Below are 18597 nucleotides of genomic sequence, written 5' to 3'. Positions count from 1 at the left end.
TTTTTTTAATTTGTATTTATTTATTTATTTATTTATGGCTGTGTTGGGTCTTCGTTTCTGTGCGAGGGCCTTCTCCAGTTGCGGCAAGTGGGGGCCACTCTTCATCGCGGTGCGCGGGCCTCTCACTATCGCGGCCTCTCTTGTTGCGGAGCACAGGCTCCAGACGCACAGGCTAGTAGTTGTGGCCCACGGGCCCAGTCGCTCCGCGGCATGTGGGATCCTCCCAGACCAGGGCTCGAACCCGCGTCTCCTGCACCGGCAGGCGAACTGTCAACCACTGCACCACCAGGGAAGCCCTTTGAGTGTTTTTTGAGTGTTGTGTTGATGTCTTTGTGTCTACAGAGAGAACCAATATGAATTTGCTCCTCTGTGTCCTCATAAACAAATTGCTGCATCATATACTTTGCCTTGATTGTTGTGGCTTGGTGCTGTGTCTCCCAATTCCCAGGAACAGACAAGATAATCCATCCTGTGCTTACCTGAGGCTGTGTGGCTGGGCAGTCCAACCCACCCATGTGCAATTATCAGACTGCCTTATATAATTCAGTTCAGCTCAGATTAATGTATATTTATGGCATACTTGTTAAATTTAGGGTTGAGATAGACACCAAGTGACTAGACCCCTGCCCCTTCTGCCCTGTGGCTGTAGACAAGTTATCTCATATCTCTTAGCCTCAGTTTCCTCATTTGTGATGGAAATAATGGTACCCACTGCATAGGTGTGTTACTTTTCCCCTAGTATATTTCTGGCTCAAAATCACTGCATATTCATTCAATGCCAGTTTCTTACTTACATTTCCTTTTTACTCTCAGTAAAATGGTGTGTCCTTACCATGAGTCCAAAAACACAACTCAAAAAAGGGAGACGCAAAAGGGAGGAGATATGGGGATATATGTATATGTATAGTTGATTCACTTTGTTATAAAGCAGAAACTAACATACCATTGTAAAGCAATTATACTCCAATAAAGATGTTAAAAAAAAAAGGGAAACATGGATAGCTTAACCCCATTCATTTTTAACTTTCTTGTCAAGGGATGACTAGTCAGTTTCCTAGTTGCATAATTAACAGAGACAAAGCCAGAGTCATTAACTACAAAAATCTCTAAAACATAGAAAAAAAATAAAAAGCAGCAAACCACCTAGAGTTAAAAGGTGATAAGAAACATCCTAAACTGATTAAAACCTGTTGGCAGGTGGCTGAAACAAGTCCTTGGAGTGATTTTAAGTGGCTTTGTGATGCTTATTTCAAGTTAGTTACTGAGATAGCCAATCTCTTCATGGAAAGAGAGGCAATGTTTCATGTTCCATCAGCACTGCATTGGGCAGGTGGGATGCTGTGAGCTACAAAGAGCAGCAGCAAGCTCTGTAAACTATCTGCTTTTCTGGAAAGACTTAAGGAAGATGTAAAATGCTCTTGTTTTTGGAAGCTGGCCATGGGTTTTGTAATTGGCATCCCAGACTTTCACGCATACCTATGAGATGAAAGGCCCTCTGTTATTCCCCTGCTGCCCCAACCCTGCAGCAACCAGCCAAATCACTTTTGAAAAGAGGAAGCTTGTTAAAGAATCCCTAGATTATCCACATTTTCTCCTCTCTTTTCTTAAATTTATGTTTTGCAGGACAAATGATACTGGCTTTCTTTCCTTCAAAGACCACTTGCCTGTCACTCAAATAGTTATCACTGATACCAACAGATCAAACTCAGAAGCTGCTTGGAGAATTGGTCCCTTGCGTTGCTATGGTGACCGTGAGTACTAAATTGAAAGAAGATTTCTCTCTGTCTTACATAAGCACAAGATGTTTTATTCCCTTATCCTTTTTCTCTGCAGTGTCCCCCAGTCTTGAAAATTATCTACATGCCCAGTGCTTTCCTGCACCCCATTCAAAAACAATGAACCATACTCAGGATTTTTTCATTTGCAGGACACTTCTGGAATGCAGTATCATTTTATACAGAAGCCTCTTACCTCCACTTTCCTACCTTCCATGCGGAATTCAGTGCTGACATTTCCTTCTTTTTTAAAACCACGGCTTTATCTGGAGTTTTCCTAGAAAACCTTGGCATTAAAGACTTCATCCGACTTGAAATAAGCTGTAAGTGTTCTCATTTATGAATTTAATATAACTGGTCAGCAGAAGTTTTAGTCTTATCTTTGCCGCCAACAGCTAGTGTATTATTTAGATTATCAAATTAATCTCCCTGGGCCTCTGTCAAATTAACAATGATAATTTCTAGTTCCTCCTTATGTTTTTTGTTTTATTATTACTTACCCGTATTTAAAGAGTCATTCTCTCTTCAAACTAGTGCATTCCCAAAATTCCCATAGATATTTATTTACAGTGTCTTTTATCTGATCCATGGGCATTTATTACCTATTCTTTTAAGCTTCCACACCACGGAACTTTTTCACTGCAATTTCTATGGAAAGCTGAAAACATTTGTATTCTGCATTCTATTTATACTTGAAGTCAAATTTTTGTTGTACTTTTTCTCTGCAAGTAATTTCTTGGCTTATTTCCCATCACCAGGAGTATGTGACTGACCAATCAGAATTTCCATTGTTTCTCTACCACTTCACCATGAACAAGGGTGTATCTAGTGAGTTTGGTGTCAGGACATGGATCATTTTTTAACATCCCATCTCCTATATACAAGTTATATTAAGAAATAATCATAAAGTTAAATGAAAAGTAATACAAATGCAGATGGGGAAGTGTTCTGTTAATGAACTTTTGTATGTAATCATGCCAATAAAAATATTCCAGTACAAAAAAGAAACACAATACAATAAAGAATTTTAATCACATTCATTCATTTTTTATATAAAAGGGAAAAATACCTACATATTGGTCTGTTCAAGTAATAGTAGTAACATTAAAAGTTCTGTTCCTTAGACTTGACTTATGCAAATTTGTGAGTTCATCAGAATTGATTTTCTTTGCATGTTCATGTTCAAAAGAGAGTATATTCAGATTTGTCCGTTTATCTTCTCTCTTACTGATCAAAGGATACTTTTTATTAACTTTAAATTTAAAATGTTTTTCACATTAAGCAATAGATATAAACATTTTAGGAAAGATTTTAAACATAAGGCTAAATTTGATAGAGAGTCATAAAAATCCCATTTTACAATAAATTCCAGAAATTGCTATAATCTCTATGTACTTTTTTCACGATCAATGTTAGCAACTTTCAAATAGCTCTGAAATAAAAAAAAAAATCCACTAAAATATTTTTATTAGAAAATTCATCATGGGTTACTATTCTACTTGGTGAAACCTTTCAGAGTTCCTAAGGTTTTGGAGTTGCTTAAGCTCTCTTTGGGTGCAATTTGTGTTCACAGCCCCTGTGGTACTATATATTCCTTGTTTCAACAGGAGATCTGAGTTAAACAATGATAGCACAGTAACTGTAAAAATGGGAAATCAGAAATTGAGTTCTTATTCTTAAAAACAAACACATATTTGAGTCTGCATGTTCAGGAGCCAATGGTACGTCAGGAGTTCTCTATATTAACTTCCCTCTTGAATATAATATGTGGTAGGTAATAAAATGTACTACTTGAAGCTTACGCATTCTTAAAAATTAATACTAACATCAGCATTTGTTACAACTTAAACCTACAAAAGTTTTTTTTTTTTCCCCCCCCGGTGGAGGAATGTTTCACTGCTGACATTATTTAGAATTACTGGTGTGTGGCAATAATAAAAAACAGATCTACTTTTAGTTGCTTTTGCTAGTTTTCTGATTCTCTGCATTCAGTATACGCACTTCTTTCTTATACACGAGGTGGACTGCTCCCGCCATCTTGCCCTTATTAAAGCCGTGACCATGAAGACTTGCGCTTTTCATTAGGTGCCTCATTTACCTGGTTTTAAATGCATGTTTTCTGTGATTTGATTGTGGCAATTGACCATATTACAATAATAATGTGACAGCATGAAATACCCTTGAAAACCTAAGTAATAATGTCTTAGCAACAGAAACTTTGAAATTTGAGAGCTCCAGAAAAAGAGACAAAAGTGCTGGCTGGAGGAGATGGCTGAAGTGCATGTACAGGTCTCCTGCAGAGCACAGAGCAGCTAAGTGTTCCTTCTGCAGCTACAACACAATACAAGGAAAGGCATCTCTTTAACTGGTAGTTGTAATCTCCTTTTACTCCAATGATTTAGACTCTTAATGGCAGGAAGATCTTGTGGCTTTAGTGTGAAATAAGATCCCTCATAGTTACCTTGGCCAGGCTTTAAATATGTGGAGTTGAGTGCCAGCCATTTCATAATATGGATATAATAACCTCAATGTAAATTTAATAACAATCAGGCCCTAACGCCTTTCGATTCATTAAAGCAGTAGCAAATGTCATGGCATATTATCACAAGGTAATGAGTGATGATTTAGTGTTAATTATATTTCAGTGTCCAATTTGTTTGTACTTCTTCATACTATATTTTGTCCTTTGGGTTGCACAAAAATGTTTTCAGTGCAAGTGGTATTAAATCTGATAAAGATTTAAAATCCATTGATGTCATTGTTCAACGCACACTTTTTCACCAGATCAGAGAGTATGTATTTTTTGAAAGAGGAAGATTTTGTATAAACTTTTTTAAAGTACGAAGCCTCAAAATTTTCAAAATATTTTGTTTTATTATTATTATTTAAAAGGAAAAACAAACAAACAAATGGGGCTTATCTTTCATTTCTTACTAACAGCTGCACTCAACCTATGTCTTTTACACAGATGGAATTTTCACCCTAAAGTGTTCGTAGTAAGATTCCTCTACAGATCAGCTTCTTAGAAAGAAAATGGCCTTCACATAAACGTAGTAGATTTCTCAAGTAGATCTCTTCCTCATCCCCAAGGAGTATTCCTCTGTAACTATCCGAACAGAAGTTTTCAAAATTGATGTATCCGAACTGTTGGACAAGGAACAAGAAGTTTACATAAAGTTTTCAGTTTATTTCTTTCTGGGTCACTTCCAACTAAGACATTTGAATTTTGTAGCTTTAAGATTAGTCCATATTCTATGAAAAGCAAGATGTTTCATTATGTCCTCAAGTCTTAATGGATTTGTTTCAAATGAGACTGAGAAAAAAATAGCTATTTTGACAGTAAGCTCACAATGGCTGTGCAGGTTGAAACAGATATTTTGGAGTGGATGGGGGCTCAGAAGGAAATGGCTGTTGAGATCAGTATGGCATAGCGGAAAGAGACTACTGGTTAGAACCCAATGTGGATTCTAATTTCTGTTTCTCTAACTCTAATTGTGAGCAAGTTCCTCACCCCTTCAGTGCTTATTTATGAAAATGGAATTGTTGATGCCCATATGCCAATCAGATGCATTTGGCTGCAATTAAAAGAAAATTCAATCTTAACTGGTAGACACAAGGATGGGAATTTATTGGTACCAGGACACGTGACCAAGTCCAGAATTGGTGGGGCACTTTATTTCTGGTTGGATTCAGGAGTTTAACAAATGTTAGCAGTGGTCTAATTTATTTCTCTCCCTGCTCTGACTTCTGAATCTCTATTTCCGTCAAGGCTATCTTTCCCTCAAGAAGGAGCCACATTTCAGCTGGTGGGAAAGCACTTCTTTGCCAGCTGTCCACACAATCCTCCTGATATGCGACTCCTCTGACTACCTAGGAACAAATGCCTCTAGACAGGGAAGTAAAGATTTCAGACTGGTTTTGCCGGAGCCCAGCCTTACCCCTTGGGTGGTAGGGGCAGCTAGCTGACCTTAAAGCCTGTAGGGGAAAAAAAAAAAATCATTTTCACTCCTAAAAGTCTGAGTTCTTGGCTGAGAACCATGTGATAAAAGACAGAATAACAAGAGGAAAAACAAACAGAAGTTTATTAACATGTATACCTCATGTAGGGATGGGAGATACCCCGAGGAAATGAGTGACTCAACGAGGTGGCTTAGAACTCCAGTTCATATGACATCTTAAAAAGAGAACAATACATTTTTGGAGAAATAATAGGATAAAGGAAAGCAGTTTTAGGCTTCGAAAGTAGAGATAAAGGCTGGTTAGTCAAGTTTGTTATGTAGATTCTTCTGGTGGCATCTCAAGGCTGATAGGGTCTAACATTGTCTCCAGGTGATTAATGTTTGTCCTCTTGGTAGAGAGGGGAGGAGAGATGGAGGAACAACTATATATATATCTATATCTGTCTATATCTATATCTATATATCTATATCTATATCCTCATCTATATTTATATATCTAGAAATTTGAGTTCTGACTTTCAGATGATCATATCAATAATATTACCAACTGTGATGGTAACTTGAAGATACAATCCTCAGATCCTCAAGAATAGGAAAGATTAATTCTAATAATAATTACATTTATACTGAATGGTTGAGTACTCTACTTAGACATAGTACTGAATGTTTTATATTCATTATTTAATTTTGTCTTCAAATAATCTCATCTATAATCATCAAGATATTGCATTATGATTTTCATGTTCAACTCACAGTCCAATATGCAGATGAGGAAGGTGAGCCTTGAGAGGGTGAATAACACACCCAACATCACCCAGTAAGATTCAGAATCCAGGATTCAGTTCTCTGTTCATTCGAACAACTCCCTACTCTGCTTTGCAAAACTGTCTCAAGAGCCAAGAATGTTAGAAGGTGAGAAAATAGCATGATTTTCCTCCATGTTTTGAGGCACAGGACATTCAGCAGGTCTTTACAGCTTAATGCAGAACTGCGTGTGCTTTTTTTCTGGAATAGGAGCCACAGTTGTCATCAGCTCCTCCAAGAGTCCATGTCTCCAAAAATGTTTAACAATATTTCATTTACTTCTCATTCTACAGATGAATACATGGGAGGTCAGAGAGGTTAGGAGACTGCATTAAGGCCTTGCATCTTCTTCTTTATTCCATTGTGGTGCCTGAGACATCTCACATGCCTGACCTGTGTAGGGCTGAGAACACAGAGATGGTGTCACAGTTTGAGGAAGGAAGAGCACTGTACAGGAGCCTTAGAAGGCGTCTTCTCATCTTCTAGGAGCACTTGGTGTACTATCTCTCATGCTTGTGGCAGGTTCCTCCACTTGACATGCCCCTTCTTGGTCAGTCTTCTCAAAAGCACACAATGAGCTCATTTTGTTTCATTCATCTCTGCTTAGCACAGGCCCTGGCTAGGTAAAAACCCACTGAAAGACTCCAGTGACTCCTTCGCTTTGTCTTGAACCATAGGGTGTAAATGATAAGGGAGGATATTTGTCAGACAGTTGGGGGAAGAAGAGGGTAAATTCATGGTAGAGGTAATGCTGCCACTGGGCCTCCAGCTTTCCCATTTAGAACCACTGAGCTATGCCCATCCCCCCAGTAAATGAGATCTAGTTGACGTTGGCCTCAGGTGTCCTGTCCACCAAGTCACTAGCCAGTGTTGGAGGTATCACCATGTACTTACATTTATTTTCATTCAGTTTTTTCCAGGCACCCATATTATATATCTAGCTTTGACTGCCCGGTAGGGACTGCATAGGTTTTGGGGATGGTGGTTTTCTCATAGGACAAGTGGGTTAAAAAGTGAGCTCCAGAGACACATCACCTGGATTTAAATCCTGACTCTGCCCCCTCTGGGTTGGAGCAGCTTCTCAGCTATCTGTGGGTCAGTTTCCTCCTCTGTAAAATATTACCTTTCTCATAGGATTGTAGGGAGTTGATTCATGAAAAATGCTTAGCAGAGCGCCTGGGTCATGGTAAGCGCTCAATAAATGTTAGCTATTATTATTGCATTTCACTGATTCTCCCCTAGTTCTAGGACGAGTGAGTCGAACATAGTAGGTCTTTAATAGTAACTTGAATAAAGTTAAATAATAATAATTTTAGAAGGTTTTTAAGGAACCTAACACCTTGGTATAAAACTAAAAAAAAAAAAAAAATTAAAGAAAATTAAAAAATTGCATTTAGTATGTGCAGGGTAACATTTTAATGAATGAAATTTTAGTTTGATGGGAGCTTCCTGTATACAAGGCCCAATCCTAGGTTCTGGGTGTCCAATGAATGAGGTGTTCATCTACAGGTTGCAGACTAGCTGGGGAGACAGACCATAAACAGATCATTATACAACAGAGGGATAAATGTTGGGGCAGAGATAAGTGCAGACCAGAAACTAACAAGGAGGTAGTGGTGACAGGGGGTGGCAGGCCGTCACAGCAGTGGAGCAAGCCTTCCTTCCACAGAGACGTGCTGTCTGCGTGGAACTGGATATCCACAAGACCAGCTTTGGAGGAAGGCTTTTAGCAAAATCTTTAGCATTCCTCCCCTTCAACCTCAAGAGTCTTTACCTATGTTTTTAGAGAGAAATACATTTACGCTCAATATCTCAGTAATTGTTTGTTTGGTCTCAAGATAAGCAGGGCTGCAAGGTAGCATTGGTGATCTGATAAGAAACAGGCAATGGCTCAAAGGGCCAACTTCACTCTTATTTAATCTTGTAATTGTTGAATCTGATTTGCTCCCTTCAATTCTGTTTCCATTAATGCATGGGTTTATGAGCCAAAGACAACTGACCTGGGTTGGTGAACTATGCCACGGTGATGATAATAATAACAATAGCTATCATTGTTGAGTACATCCTACATGCCAGGCACAGTTCTAAGAACTTTGTCAGGACGAATTTATAAACAACCTGACAATTAGGTATTGTTTTTATTCCCATTTTACAAAGGAGAAAAGTAAGAGGTGACAAGCTCGAAAACTTACCTCAGGTCATGGGGGTGCCAGAGTCCATGTCTCAAATCCCATTTGTAAAGCTTCTATCTTATTGCCTCTCTTTGCGGTCAGGGCTCACATTCACCAGGAAGCAAAACAATTCAAACTCTCTGCTACTTGAAATTCTGCATATTGGGGGCTTCTTATACCAAGGCTGGCTTTCTGTTAGGGTTTAAAGGCTGAGGAAGGAGTGGTCCAGGGTGATGACTGACCTTTGGTACTGCTGAATATTCAGATCTGTTAGTTGATGACCTTGTCAAAGAAATACACATGTCCTATCTCGGGTGTAAAGGAGGGGGGCCATCACAAGGTGCTGATAAGGAGGGGAAGGTCTGGAATATGAAGGCTCCTGTTCCTGAGAGGGGACTGTCTTCCCCTCAACTTCAATTTATAATTTACCTCTCCACATCCTTCAGATTTAGAATTCTTACATAATAAAAGAAAATACAAGAAGATATACTAAAATAGAGAAAAAAGATGGAGATTATATTTTTGGAGACAGATTCTACTTACTATCAAGGCAACTTCAAGCAAATTATTTCTATTTCTCTGAACTTTCATTTTCTCACCCATAAAATGGGCATAAAAATGAGACCTTTCTCATAGAGTTGCTTTGAGGATTAAAATGAGAGAATCTATGGGCAGTGCTTAGTGCAGTGCTCCTCAGAGTGCGTGGTACTACTGTGTTGCTGCTACTTCTCTTCTCTCTGTTAATGGTGATAACACCACTGTCACCATCCCCATCATCACCATGACCACCACCATCACCACTATCACCACCATCACCATCGCCACCATCCTCACTACTACCATCACATCACTTTCACCACCATCATCATGACCACCACCATCACCATTATCACCACCATCACCATGACCACCATCACCATCACCACCATTACCATCACCATCACCACCATCACCATCACCATCACCATCACCACCATCACCATCACCGCCATTACCATCACCATGACCACCATCACCATCACCACCATTACCATCACCATCACCACCACCACCATCACCACCACCACCATCACCATCACCATCACCACCATCACCATTATCACCACCATCACCATCACCACCATTACCATCACCTCCATTACCATCACCATCACCACCATCACCATCACCATCACCATCACCACCATCACCATTATCACCACCATCACCATCACCATTATCACCACCATCACCATCACCACCATCACCATCACCACCATTACCATCACCATGACCACCATCACCATCACCACCATCACCATCACCATCACCACCATCACCATCACCATCACCATCACCATCACCACCATCACCATTATCACCACCATCACCATCACCATCATCACCATCACCATCACCACCATCACCATCACCTCCATTACCACCACCACCATTACCATCACCGTCACCATCACCACCATCACCATCACCATCACCACCATCACCATCACCTCCATTACCACCACCACCATTACCATCACCATCACCATCACCATCACCATTATCACCACCATCACCATCACCACCATTACCATCACCTCCATTACCATCACCATCACCATCACCATCACCATCACCACCATCACCATTATCACCACCATCACCATCACCACCATTACCATCACCTCCATTACCATCACCATCACCATCACCATCACCACCATCACCATCACCACCATCACCATTATCACCACCATCACCATCACCACCATCACCATCACCACCATCACCATTATCACCACCATCACCATCACCACCATCACCATCACCATCACCATCACCACCATCACCATCACCACCATCACCATTATCACCACCATCACCATCACCACCATCACCATCACCACCATCACCATCACCTCCATTACCACCACCACCATCACCATCACCATCACCACCACCATCACCACCACCACCATCACCTTCACCACCATCACCATCATCACCACCATCACCATCACCACCATTACCATCACCATGACCACCATCACCATCACCATCACCACCATCACCATCACCACCATCACCATTATCACCACCATCACCATCACCACCATCACCATCACCATCACCACCATCACCATCACCTCCATTACCACCACCACCATTACCATCACCATCACCATCCCCACCATCACCATCACCACCATCACCATCACCACCATCACCATCATCACCACCATCACCATCACCACCATTACCATCACCATCACCACCATCACCATCACCTCCATTACCATCACCATCACCATCACTATCATCATCCCTATCACCACCACCATCATCATCACCACCACAACTATCACCATCATGACCACCACTATTATCTTCCTGTCATCATCATCATCAACATCATCATCATCACAGGTAACATTACCCCTGACTGGCTCTTTCCTGTATTGTACGATAAGCAGATTGCTATAGAAAGGCAGAAAGGGTCATGGAAGGAGCCCTGCGTGGGGAGTTGGGGGGATAGGATTGTGTTTGTTCCCAGACACTGCCACTTGCAGTGATGCAGACAAGGCACTTAAAAATTTCTGAGCCTCCTTTTAAAAAAAAGTCATAGGAATAGCATGGATTCTTGTATCATATGTATCGATGAAATAATCCATTATAGAATAATAATATATATAATACACATAATAATATGTTATATATATATGAAATACATTATTATAATATGCCTAATGAATAATTCCAAGCACTGGACTTCCCAGGGTGTGGTCTTCTCCTTGCAGGAGTGTAGCTGCTTAGCTAACCAAGTATCTATAGCTGTCCATGAGGACACAGTTGAAGTCAGCACAGATCCAGAAAACCCAGAACCTTGGAGCAGATGCATTTTGTCAGATCAGCATCAGTGACACTGGTCCCTATCCTGTTTCTTGAATTCTCACAATGAGAACCAACTGGGACAAAAAAAGAGCTTGAGATTTAGTAGTTGGTAGTTATTACCATTAATGGTAATTTTAATACGGCAGGGATTTCATCTGAAGGCCTCTCTACCTAGCTGTTGATGTACGATCGTTTTTATCATTTGTTCAGGGTATGCTTGTGTCCTAAATGCACTGACAACTCCCTTCATCTCTCTACCTGTTTCCTTTTTGGTTTCAGCTCCTTCCGAGGTCACGTTTGCCATTGATGTTGGGAATGGCCCCATAGAACTCATAGTCCAGTCCTCTTCTCCTCTGAATGACAACCAATGGCATTATGTCTGGGCCGAGCGGAACCTCAAGGAGACCTCACTCCAGGTGGACAACCTCCCAAGGATGACCAGGGAGACCTCAGAGGAGGGCCATTTCCGGTTACAGCTCAACAGCCAGCTGTTTGTAGGTAGGGGACATCTTAAGGTGCCCTGTGTGCTAAAAACCCTACAAGACCACTGTGGAACCAGGCCCAAGGAAAATTACTATTTTATTTTAGACCTCGGAAATGATTAAAATATTTCATAAGGCATTTATAATTATAAACGTAATTTCACAGATTCTTCCTTACTAGATTCAGTAGCTATGACAATGGAAGATTATGTCATCGCTTAGCAAAGTTTGAGGGGGTCTCAAACTCTATTTGTATCTTTTCTCCTTGTACATAGTATATCTTCAGATGTCCAGGAACCTCTATTACCTTTCATCCCTATAATCAAAACCTACTCTTAGAAAAAGGATGTATCAGCTATTTAAACCTTATTAGAAGTTGACTGTAAGTCAGTAGGCTACCATTCACCCTTCCTAGTGATACCTGACTCCTGATAATTATTGATAACCATGTAATGAAATACGTTACAGCATCTCCAAGGGATTTGGGGCATCAGTAATATGGTGTGGGAGGGAGCTATTGGTTTTTAAACTAGGAGCTTCTTTGATACTCCCTGAAATCACGTCACTTAGGCGGCTGCCTGATAACTTGCACAGAAAAGCAGCCTTGGTCCCTAAGCAGACGTCTCTCCACTGGTCATTTCCACCGTGAGACTCAGAATCAACCTTTAGATAAGTTGTTCCTCTGAACTGGCTACCACTGCTGGCAATAGGGCCTGGGAAGGCTCAAACATCATTCACTGAATCATTCATTCATTCCATAAGCAGTCAGTGAGCACCTAAAACAAATCAGGCACCTTGTCAGATGGTGGGAGTTGAAAGATGACTTGTGCAATGAAACTTCTTTTCAAAGAGCTCACTCTGTGTTTGTGTGTGTGTGTGTGTGTGTGCTGTGCAAGAGAGACAAAGAGGCAGAAAGAGAGAGGGAGAGAGAATTTAGCCATATTAGTCCAGGTAGGAAGGGTCCGCCTTATAGCTACAGTTTAGAAAGGATTTTTTGAAAGCAGGTTGAGCAGGGCTTATAAAGCTTTAAAGACAAAATAGAGCTGTAAATGTTAGGGATATTGTATTAGTATCAAAACCAAGACACTGCTCTTACATAAAACTTGAAGTTCAGATGCTTAGAAGAGTAGCATAAATTAGTTCCAAAATTTGCCAGTATACCCAGATTTAATTTTCTTTCCTTATGTATTTATTTTACCAACTCTCACACTACCATAGCTTTACTGCTAGTAATGAAATGCCATCAGCAATCAATGGGTGTTTCTTACTTGCTTCCTTTAAGTTTGGGTTTGTGCAACTTTTAACTCTGAGGAAAGCTGTCACTAAGAACACACCAGCCAAAAGAAAAGAAGTAACAGAATATGTAATCTCTCCTTCCAACAGGAATCATATTTCTTTCTTCATCTATCATGTTTTACCTATCCATCAGAAGCTAAGATATAAGTGATTAAAAATGTTTTTATGGTGAAAAAGTATTCACTTAATTAACCTACATCAGTGATATGATTTAGTATTAAAATATATTTTTTAAATTTATATTGATGTTTTCATTCTAGTTAAACATCACATTTTATTGCTCTGAGTAAGTTTACTAGTCATCAATATTTAATGTCTTTTTTGGTGTAATCAATTCAAGTAGTTTGCAATTATCATAAATTATATTCCATGCCAAAGTTTAATTTATCTTCAGGCAGTACTGATGAATCTTTCTGGCTGAAAGGTGTATATAAAGATGGAATTCTTTTAATCCCTTCATGCAAATTTCTTGTAGTTATGAAATTATCATATGGCCTGAATATGTGACAAACTTTGTGCAAGTCGAAAGTGAAAAGAGGCAGCTGTGTTTCCTTGTGGGTTTTTATCTCTAGATGTTTCTGTTAATTGATCACAAATGTAATGCGTAAGAGCATGTCTGTGGGTCTGGAGAGATACCTTGCTCTAGCTGGAGCCAAGGTCAGCTGCAGCAAGAGCACCTGCTTCTGGTATGTTTGTTTCCAATAGGCTCCATCTCAGATGGTACTCTGCTTTATTGAACTTGTGTTAATGTACTTGAAGAAGAAAAACATGCTGTTGGAGGCCATTTTAGTCTGTTGGTTTGAATTTTGTTTTTTAGTGTTCAACCTGTTTAGAAGTGTCAGGTGACCAAAAAAATTGAAGTCCCAATATTTCCAGTTTGTATGATTCAGTGGTTTAAAAAAAAAAGGCCTCTACTTAGCTAGAGCAGCCAAAATGACGAATTGCATTCTCTATCATTCAGAAAATTTGAGTCACTGGATTTTGATATTTGCTAGGCAGAAAAAGATATGATTGCGTTGTGCTTTTTAAAATTTTTTTTAAATTGAAGTATATTTGATTTACAATGTGTTAATTTCAGGTGTACAACAAAGGGATTCCGTATACGTATACATATATACATTCTTTCTCAGATTCTTTTCCCACATAGGTTATTGAGTATAGTTCCCTGTGCTATACAGTAGGTCCTTGTTCATTATCTATTTTTACTGGGCTAGATTGATTGTGACAGTAGTTAAATATTAATTTGGATAAGTCTATCTAGATACCTTTAACCTCTGAAGGATCTTTCAATCAAAACAGAGCATCGTTCAAGCATGGTAATCACTGGCATTGCTGCTGTGCTTGTGAGTGCTTCCCAAGTACCAGAAACAGGTTGAATTTTATAGAATGGATATATCTCAGCACTGCCCCTGTCATTGGAATGTGACAAGTTGAAGTGCTTATACCTGAGTCAATGCATGCTGGATTCCCAGAATCAATATTTTAACTTCAAGCTTTTATTTCCCTGATAGTTAGGGACAATTGCAACCATGCCATTTCACTGGTCACATTTCTTGAATAGAGTAGGAGAAACTTCATAACACAGAGCTTCTGAAAGCGCACTGCAAGCTTGGGGTAGTTTCAGCTTTAAAACTCTTGGCAGTATCGTCCCTCTGCTTTGCTCTTCCCTACTAGCTTTTCAAGTCAATACGAGGAAAAGGCAAGAGAAATCCAAGAACTAGCACTTATGGCTGAAAATGAAATGAAGAGATCTGGGTAAGAACTCCAGGTTAACTGCCAACAGGCCATGGGACCCTGGTAGAAAAACAACTAGCCTAAGTGGATTCATTGTCTTTATTATTTGCAGAATGAAATTGATGAGTCTGGTAACTGATCCCTTACAACTTGAGGATGTCCCATCTCCATCTGTATATTAAGCATGACAATCATCCTTACCCTCATGCCCATGTGGATGTAACAGCAAGGAAAATATCTCTTTGTCCCCAAATCTGACACCCCATCTTTCCAAATATGTTGCAATTATAGAAGGACATTTTGTAAAGCTGTGAGCCTGTGAGTCTCATTTTTGTGTTGCTTTACTTTCTTCTTATCTTTTTGGCCTTTTATGGACCTTTTTTCTTTTTCTTTCTTTTTTCTTTTTTTTCTTTTTTTTGGCTCAGCTGCTTTATTTGTGTCAAAATAAACTGAAGTAACTCCCACTTAGAACTCTTTGGGGAAAGTATTTCACTGACTTGGTAAATCATAAAGTTGAAACCATTTCCCCCCTACCCACAGTGCTTCTCCTGCTTCCACACTGGTTGGGAATTATTATTACTATTTTCAGGTGAAGCGTGTCCAAGGCGAGGTCAGCAGTGAAATCAGGAAAGGTGGCTCTCATTTGCTCTCTGCCCTGACACTTCAGAAACTGCTAGAGTCTCTCTATGGAATAGTCACTTATATTTACACTTGCAAGTGCCCCACAAGGATGGCTTTCCTGACACAGGCCAGCAGAGTTTTCTGTCTGGAAGACGTACTGTGTCTCAAAGCACAGGAGGAGATACACATCCTTTTCATGTTAAGGAAGAACTGGAAAATCACCTTTTAGCATATTTGTTACATAAAACCATTGTGCATGGAGGATGTCAATGGTGAAACAAAAAGTAAAGAAATGGTCTTTTCAGCATCCTATACATTTCTAATGATAAGGTCTGATTTACCAACAAGTTTATTTTTTCAAAGTTAAGTAATATGTCAAGTATACTTGAATCATCTTAGTAAAAAAATTAATACATGATTTCTGATATTCCCCATAGTAGTTAAATAAGGGAAAGTGTCCTGATTCGTTTAAGAAGTTTTAGGAGACCTCAGAACACTAGCAGGCAAGTCCCGTGAATGCTTTGCTTCCTTGTTACCTACCAAGTGGCAGTCACTCAATGCTTCTACAATGAAAAAAAAAAAATGAGGAAGAGCCACCTGCTTCCTCAGGCATTTTTTTCCCACAACACCACTTCTGCTCCACAAAATCAGATTCTTAGAGCTTGAAAGTGCTTTGAAAGAACACTGGTTCTTTTTATTTTCAGAGAAGTGAATGATTAAATGACCCCTTCCACAAAATTTTGTCTCATCTTGAAAATGTTGAGAGTTGAGTACAATGAACCCATCCCCATAGCCCATGTTAGTATTTTCTGCCCCCTAATATTCCAAAACCCTTTTGGAAATGTTCATCTACAATCTCTTACGCTTTAGTTGAAGCTCATGTCATCCTATACTGGCCGCATTAGATTGGTAATGGGCCATTGAAGGAGAATGTACAATTTTCTTGTACAGTTTCACTTTTTTAAGTTTTCATTCTGCCTTTGACAAAACACATCTCAAAGCATACTATCTTTTTCTGAAGACAGGTACTACACGGCGTCATGTTCTCATGCAGCCCAGGGAGAGAAGCCCTGAGATTTGGACCACACAAAAACTCAACGGTAGAAGCAGTCATTCTAGTTACTCTGGCACTGCCAGTCATCAAAATCTGTAACTCAGTAAAGAAGGAAAACATTAGGACAGCACCATTCATGTGGAGCTCGGGTGATAATTATAAAACGAAATTCAAGCCAGATATTTCTGGAAAATAAAACAGTACACTCTGGATGTTCAAGGACCCAAACTGAGGGAGGTGAGAAGTTGTTGTGTCTTTTCCAAAGCCAAGGCGCCATTGAGCTGATGTAACCAGGACAACCAGGGAAGCTCCAGTTTAGAAAAGAGTAGGCCCAGCCTGGCATACTGATGCTGCAACGCTGCCTATAACCTGTTTCCATTTCTCCAAGGCTCTGGCGACAAAGCGGATGACGCAGAGGAGGAGGTGAGAAAGCCTTGGAGCAGAACAATGGTGGGAAAGGAGATGTAGTCAGAACTCTCTGAACATGTTATTGGCAGATTTACACTCTGTTCTCATTGTGTTACCAAGTTTCTTCTGATTCAGAGAGAAAAGGATTTGACTTCAGAGCCACTTGAGTTGGGGAAGGCAATTTTGTAGAAGAGGTGAGAGGTGCCATGTTTTAATTCAGCTTCCTGCTTCACCATCCATGTCTCAGGAGGCTTAGAGAGTAGAGAGGCTTAGGAACCTGCGTAGACTCTAGGATGTGCTGCCCAGGACCCCATTCAAGAAGGCCCTGCTGCTGGGAGCGCTCTTGGAAGACAGTCTCCCTCTGTCTGCCCCTTCAGCTACTGCATCTCTCCAGGACAAGGTCCCGTCCTTCCAGGGAGGTCCACAGACAATAAGCACTTGAGTCCAGGGTACAAAGACACAACCATTTTGGCCCAAGGAAGCACATCTCCGATGGACTTGTCTAGCTCCAGCACTCTCTGTGGGGCTGTTCTAGACTGTCAGGCCTGCGCCAGAGCTCACCCCTTTGCCCACTTCTGCTTCCTGCCTCTCTGGCTCCAAAGTGTGGTTCCCAATGGTTCCCCCTGAAAAACATCCTGCCCCTTTAACTTCATTTCACAGCCTGTTTGCTGGAGAACCCTACCTGGGGCACAATCACTTGGATGAATTGTGCAATACACACACACACACACACACATTTTTTAATCAAAGTAATTTTTTAAGAGAAATTTATTTTTCATTCCTCCCAAGAATTAACCATAAAAGAATGCCTCCTTTTCTCCCACTTTCTTCTCCAAAACACCCTTTAAATTCAATTGCTTCCTCAGAGTCGAGTTTGCATTTTTTGATTCACACTCTCTTGATGGTCCTGACTCTCAAACTAGGATGGGCAACCCCACCCTTGATCTACCTGGCCGACTCCTCTTCAATCATCATGTTTACAAAAGACTAAAAGTTCCGTAGATATCTTAGTATTTTATTATTATGTTATTATTATTATTAGCGCCAGTTATTGTGTACTGTGCGATTAAGACCTTTCCATAAGTTTCATATTTTCTAATGATAAGTAACACCATTTTAACTGATCCTGGTAGCATGTGTTAAAATCTAATCTTCCAAAAGCTAAAATGAGTTTCAGGCGAATAGAAAATAAACATGAGTCAAAGATTTTATTTCACTCTAATTAATGAGGAAGCCATTAAGATGTCATGATCAGTTCAGAGAACATCTAAAAAGCTGGCATATGTACGGAGAATTTAACAACAAAAAAGTAAGGATAAAGTTGTAGATTTAAATATGAAACCGTTGCTCACCAGGCCATCTTTGGAGTTATCTGTTATGCTGGAAAGAAATTATCTGCATCTCCACTGGACAAATGTTATC

The 18597-nt window shown here is 40.0% G+C and overlaps 1 protein-coding gene across 1 annotated transcript in view; it reads left to right on the top strand.

The window, feature by feature from the left end:
* CNTNAP5 (contactin associated protein family member 5) overlaps positions 1–18597 on the top strand; it is an 877159-nt gene that overhangs the window by 735096 nt on the left and 123466 nt on the right. The window contains exons 15-17 of the mRNA XM_061199178.1: positions 1624–1751; positions 1928–2098; positions 11860–12078. Of these exons, the coding sequence (XP_061055161.1) occupies positions 1624–1751; positions 1928–2098; positions 11860–12078 (518 nt within the window). The remainder of the gene's footprint in view (positions 1–1623; positions 1752–1927; positions 2099–11859; positions 12079–18597) is intronic.

The sequence above is a fragment of the Eubalaena glacialis genome, chromosome 1 (assembly GCF_028564815.1).
Source record: "Eubalaena glacialis isolate mEubGla1 chromosome 1, mEubGla1.1.hap2.+ XY, whole genome shotgun sequence".
NCBI lineage: Eukaryota > Metazoa > Chordata > Mammalia > Artiodactyla > Balaenidae > Eubalaena > Eubalaena glacialis.
This window is presented reverse-complemented; position numbering and strand designations above follow the sequence as displayed.